Source organism: Ranitomeya variabilis, chromosome 5, assembly GCF_051348905.1.
Source record: "Ranitomeya variabilis isolate aRanVar5 chromosome 5, aRanVar5.hap1, whole genome shotgun sequence".
Taxonomy (NCBI): domain Eukaryota; kingdom Metazoa; phylum Chordata; class Amphibia; order Anura; family Dendrobatidae; genus Ranitomeya; species Ranitomeya variabilis.
In genome coordinates this window covers 314,413,711-314,419,710 of record NC_135236.1, presented here as the reverse complement: position 1 = coordinate 314,419,710, position 6,000 = coordinate 314,413,711, and the positions used below count along the sequence as shown (strand labels likewise).

The 6,000-nt window shown below is 42.6% G+C and overlaps 1 protein-coding gene across 4 annotated transcripts in view; it reads right to left on the bottom strand.

Moving 5' to 3' along the window:
• Positions 1-3,008: 3,008 nt before the first annotated feature.
• Positions 3,009-6,000, bottom strand: part of PRPF18 (pre-mRNA processing factor 18) — a 65,108-nt gene continuing 62,116 nt past the window's right edge. For all 4 annotated transcript variants that reach the window (XM_077264620.1, XM_077264619.1, XM_077264616.1 and 1 more), the window contains 2 exons: positions 3,765-3,920; positions 3,009-3,235 (listed from right to left, as the gene is read on the bottom strand). In XM_077264620.1, the coding sequence (XP_077120735.1) occupies positions 3,155-3,235; positions 3,765-3,920 (237 nt within the window). In that variant the 3' untranslated portion in view covers positions 3,009-3,154. The remainder of the gene's footprint in view (positions 3,236-3,764; positions 3,921-6,000) is intronic.

Here is a 6,000-nt window from a genome sequence, read left to right as displayed (position 1 = left end):
AGAATTTGCACAATGCTCCAGTCAGTCTCACTACGAGTGGAAAGCAAATATTAAAATGTGATTTTTTTTTTTTTTTTATATGAAGTCTACTTATGAATTTCTTATGAATTGTTGTGATGCAAATTTAAACTTCAACTACTCTAGTATTGGTAAATACCATCTATCACTATAAAATAGATGAAATATCTTCTAGAATAAAAAGTCTACTTTGGTGCTATAAATCAAAATGGCCAAGCTTTTAATTAAGTAGAAGGGTAATGTAATAGAAATGCAATGTGGCTCAATTGGTCTAAGCTATCAGAAATGATAAAAGAGGAGTTTTACCTCAGTTTCTCTGATATATATACCGTATTTTTCCGACTATAAGACGCACTTTTTCCCCAAAAAAATTGTGAGGAAAATGGGGGGTGCATCTTATCTGCGAGTTCGCAGATTGAGATCTCGGCTTCAGGAAAATGGCCGCCGCGATCTCCATCTGCGCACGCGCGGCCTCCCGCGGCCATTTTCCTGAAGCCCTGGGACGCAGAGTAGTGAATCTGCGCACGCGCGGCCTCAGCAAGATGGCCGCCGCCACCGGAAAAATCCGTAACTCACCCAGCTCTGCTGCTCTCCATCAATACCGGGCCGCGGATTCACCTCAAATATGGACGGTACCCTGCTCACGCCATACAGCTCACCGCGCCACATCATCCCCACACCTCTGTCACCGCCACAATGCCGGTAAGCCCGCCGCCACCAGGAAAACCGTGACTCACCCAGCTCTGCTGCTCTCCTTCACTACTGCTGTGGCGTCACCTCAAATGTGGAAGGGACCCTGGCCGCCGCCACCTGAGGAAGTGACCGCACATTTGCCGCCGCCACAGCAACCTCCCCATGGACACCAGGCCATGGCATCGCCCACCTAAGCAGGATGGGACCCTGCTCAGGTGCACGCCGTTCCGCCCACCGCACCTCAGCATTACCTCACCTCTGCCACCACCATGCCTCCTGTGACCCTGCTCTGCCACTGCCTGCCCTCAGGTAAGAGATCTTAAATTCGGACAATAAGACGGACCCCCATCTTATAAAAAATATTTTTTCTGCAATTTTCACCCCAAATTTGGGGTGCGTCTTATTGTACAGTGCGTCTTATAGACCGAAAAATACGGTAACACTTTCACCTCAGGCTCCGATGTTACTATTATGTTTGTAATAATCTATACCTCTCCGGTCTACTCTCTGATTCCGTTCCGCTGCAGGAGGAGCAGGGGGCCTGTGTCACACTGCTATTAGTGACCCACAGGCTTATGCAAAAGATTATTAAATTAAATGTTATTAAGTTTCTCGCTGTTACCAGCCTCTGCTCTCAGTAGCCGCACGTAACTTTTAACCTGTATGTCCGGTTAATTCTATTCTGGCGCCGATATCGTATTGATATTAGAAGTGAATGTGTTGGCTTGCATGGTTGAAATAGTGCTCCTTAGTTTTGGGTGATGAGACTGTCGATGTCTGCTGTTGTGGGAGTCTGTGCCGGCTTCAGATGTGATTGTGTGTTCTTCACTGGTGGTCTGTTCTTTTTTCTCGGGTCCCAATGTATTTTCCTCTTACCTATGTCTCTGACCAAGCTGAAGGTGTCCGATGCTTCCTGTCTTTGGGCGAGGGTTCTCCGGTAGATGATAGAGAGGGAAATCCTCTGCGGTGTCGATCGCAGCGTGTATCACTTCTCCGGCGGCTTCAGTCTCCGATCTCTTTAGCTCCGGTCCACGACTGTTGTTCCATACAGCCGCACAGGAGCAGGCGCTGCAGGATTTTTTGTTGTGGGATGACAGGTCTTCTGGTGATGAGCTATTGTAAAGAGCTCTCGCGATTGTCAGCCACTGCTTGCGTTTTCACTCCGGTGCTCCTTGCTGTAGCTCTCCTGTATCCCGATCCGCTATACTGTCATCAGTATAGCTTCATAGAGGCAAGCGTTGCAGGACTTCTTGTCTTACAATATCGGGTTTTCCTGCGATGAGCTTTTGTATTGGGCTCTCACAGTTGTCAGCTGCTACTTGTGTTTTCACTCTGGTATTTCCAGCTGTAGTTCTCCTGGATCCCGGTCCGCGGCTGTCACTCAGTATAGCAACAGAGGCAAGCGCTGCAAGACTCTATCTTGCGGTGTCGGGTTTTTCGGCGAAAAGCTGTTGTAAAGAGCTCTCGCGGTAGTCAGCTGCTGCTTGCGGCTTCACTCTGGTGCTCCTGGCTGCAACTTTCCTGAGTCCCGGTACATCTGCTGTCACTCAGGTCGGTTGCTTGAAAGCTGAGGTGGCAGAGGGACAGATCTAGCCAGGGCTTCGTTTTTTTTATTCACCTCAGTATCAAGTGTATTTCGTTGTCAGGAATACGATGTTTTACAAGATGGTGGCTTGTCAACGGTTTGAACTGCGTGTATGGCAGTTATGTCTTTGGCCTACTGTTCAGCTTACCCGCTAGTTTCTGAGGTAAATAACGTCAGACTGGAGAGTCCAATTTTTTCATAGAAGATCTCAAAATGTTCCTGGTGATTTACTGAACAAGTCTATTATATAAATGTTTTGGGAAAAAGACTTCTGATAGCTATTAAAGTTAAGTTAGAGGTTTACTCCTCAGAGTTCCCGACTTCTTCTGTTTACCGCATCCAGTCCTGGCCACACCCCATGACACTAATTTATAATCTGTGAAACTGCATGCTGAGGTTATACAATAACTTCCCCGTTCAAGTGAAATTAAAGTGCCAAATTATGACTTGGGCAAAATTAAATTTCAAACGAGAGTAATTCTTAATTTCCTTTCACTAGCAGCAAAGAGAAGAGACATACATAGTCAGTCATGTTGACGTTCAGTGTGGTAACACATTAAATATAAGGCCTTCACTATCTAAAACAAATTTAAATCAATTCTCAAGCAAGCCGGCTGGCCACGTGTACTTTTGTCAATTTTTGCTGGTTAAATAGGGGGTAAGCTTTCCCTTACATAGCAACAAACCTATCATAAATTTTGCACAATTAGAAAAAAAACAAAAAGACATCCTTTATTACAAGTCTATTTTCTTTAATAAAATTTATAACAATTTTAATAATTTAACAAAATTTCCAATGAAGAAATATGTGATCGCTGTAGTTACGACTATTGGCTCCAACTTTGTAGATAAAACCTCTTACAATGCATTGTATTCTACACACTTTGATGGATCTGTTGAAAAATGTTTCTGGCACACTGTCATTAACCTCTTCAATCCCTAAAGACAACAAAAAAGACAGAAATAAAGTATTATTGGAAAGGAATATATTTTTTGTGGAGTCTACAAAAGCTACAGACCCTGACATAGAAATATTACAAGCTAAGAAGCTACAATTAGTAATTAGCAGTAATTAATCATAAAATCACTTCACATTATTCAGTTTCCACAGACCATATTGATCCTGGTCCAGAGAATATAACCCATAGGGTGTTCTGAGCAACATCTCAAATATTAAATTCTGCCAGCCCTGAAAGTAGCAGACCCAAGTATTGCATTTATCTTCTGCAATTAAACAGATTTACTATGGATAATGAAAGCATTTATAAGAAGAAATATTGGCAAGCTAGAAATTCGCTTTGTCTAGTACCACGTTCTGAACCGATTGTAATACCAGCAGCTATGGAAGCTTATAATTCAGGTCAGTATCTAGTTCATATAAATGAACAGATGCTTTTATCTTACAATAACAACGCAGGTTTCATAAATAGGAGAGAAAGTTTGGTTACAAATGGAAGAGATTTGTTACCTGGATATATTTCCTCTGGGTTTCATCATTTAGCACATGAGCTACGTGTTTGGAGAAAATCTTCTCGCGACCTGTACGAGCATGGATACCAACCATAGTGACACCAATAGGCCACGGAGCATTGCCAATGGCCATCTGGAGATAGGCATCATTTGCCTGAAAAAAAACAAACAAAAAAAAACAGTAATCTGAACTACCTAGTAAAAGTATTATGCACATTGTACAAGATTTTGCAATGTTTATTATTCTAATTCTTGGTTGAAGGAAGAAAAAACAAACAAGCCTTCTGCTATTCCAGAAATAATAATACTAGAAACGTTGCAGCTCAGAGTAGACTGCTTACAAAAACTTTCCACTCAACTTGCTTTTCTTGGCATTTCCATGTAACAATTGCTACATAATCCAACCTATTGTTGTTGCTGTTTCCATAAACCACACAGGCTTCAGATAAATCTCACAAGCCTCCTAATACCAGTATCGCTTTAGAAAAAAGAAAAAGTATCACATGTATGGCTACCAGCAAAGGGTAGAGGCATTTACTGCACTAACACTTCGGATTCTGAAGCAAAGACCTCTACAGTTTAAGCTTATTTATTGTATTTTATTACTGTATTTAATCATTCTTCCCATGTACATTCACCCTGTACCATGGAATTAATGTGCTTGAAAAAAAATTATTAGTAAATAAAGTTGGTAGCAGCATAAAAATAGCAGAAACAATATATTTCCATACACTTCGCCAATCTGCTTACTGACACTGTGTAACGGATATTATACAATACATGCTACATTTTATCATGTCCTTTATCGTCACACACAGCAGAATTGTTGCAGATATTCCAGCAATTGTCCCACACATCTGAACAATTGTAAAAATCACACACATGCTGCACAACCAACCCCTTGAGATATTAGGTACAGATTTTAAGTTGCAAAAATTTTTCTAATAAATCTGCCCATCACTTCTGCAGTCTTAATGACATGAAACTGGCCTAAATGGTAAATACAGAAAGTGAAATAAGTACTGAGCACGTCACCAATTTTTTACATAAAAAATTTCTAAAGATGTTATTGACATGAAATTCTCACAAGATGAGACATTAAACCATAGATGTCCATTAATTAAGTTGTGTAATAAAGAGAAATGATACACAAATAGTAATTTAATACATGAAGGCTGCAAAAAGGCCATGCAAAGTCAAGACCCGAGCTGAAATCTACCAGTAATTAGAAACCAATCTTGCGACTTGGTGAGAAATAATATTAGCTGGTTCAGCTGATGGCCTATAAAAAAATGTGTCTCATTACCAAGGTGTCACACAGAAACATCTCACGATAGGTAACACTAGTGAGCTGTCTCAAGACCTTAGCAACCTTATTGCTGCAAAACATACTGATGGTATTGGTAACAGAAGGATTTCTTAACTACTGAAGGTTCTGGGAGCACTGTTTAGGGCCATAATCCAGAAGTGGGAAGAACATAATTTCACTATAAACTGGACATCACCAAGTTCTCCACGCAAGATTTCAGACTGAGGAGTGAAAAGAATTGTCAGAAGTGTTGACCAAGAGCCAAGTACCACCTGTGGAGAGCTACAGAAAGACCTGGAGTCAGCAGGTACAATTGTTTCAACGAAAACTAAGGGTACCGTCACACAGTGCCATTTTCATCGCTACGACGGCACGATCCGTGACGTCGCAGCGTCGTATGATTATCGCTCCAGCGTCGTAGACTGCGGTCACACTTTGCAATCACGGCGCTGGAGCGATGCCGAAGTCCCCGGGTAACCAGGGTAAACATCGGGTTACTAAGCGCAGGGCCGCGCTTAGTAACCCGATGTTTACCCTGGTTACCAGCGTAAACGTAAAAAAAACAAACAGTACATACTTACATTCCGGTGTCTGTCCCCCGGCGTTCTGCTTCTCTGCACTGTGTAAGCACCATAGCCGGAAAGCAGAGCGGTGACGTCACCGCGTCACCGCTGTACCCGCTTTCCGGCCGGCAGGCGCTCACAGTGCAGAGAAGCTGAGACGCCGGAGGACAGACACCGGAATGTGAGTATGTACGGTTTGTTTTTTTTACGTTTACGCTGGTAACCAGGGTAAACATCGGGTTACTAAGCACAGCCCTGCGCTTAGTTACCCGATGTTTACCCTGGTTACAAGCGAACACATCGCTGGATCGGTGTCACACACAACGATCCAGCGATGTCAGCGGGTGATCAAGCGACGAAAG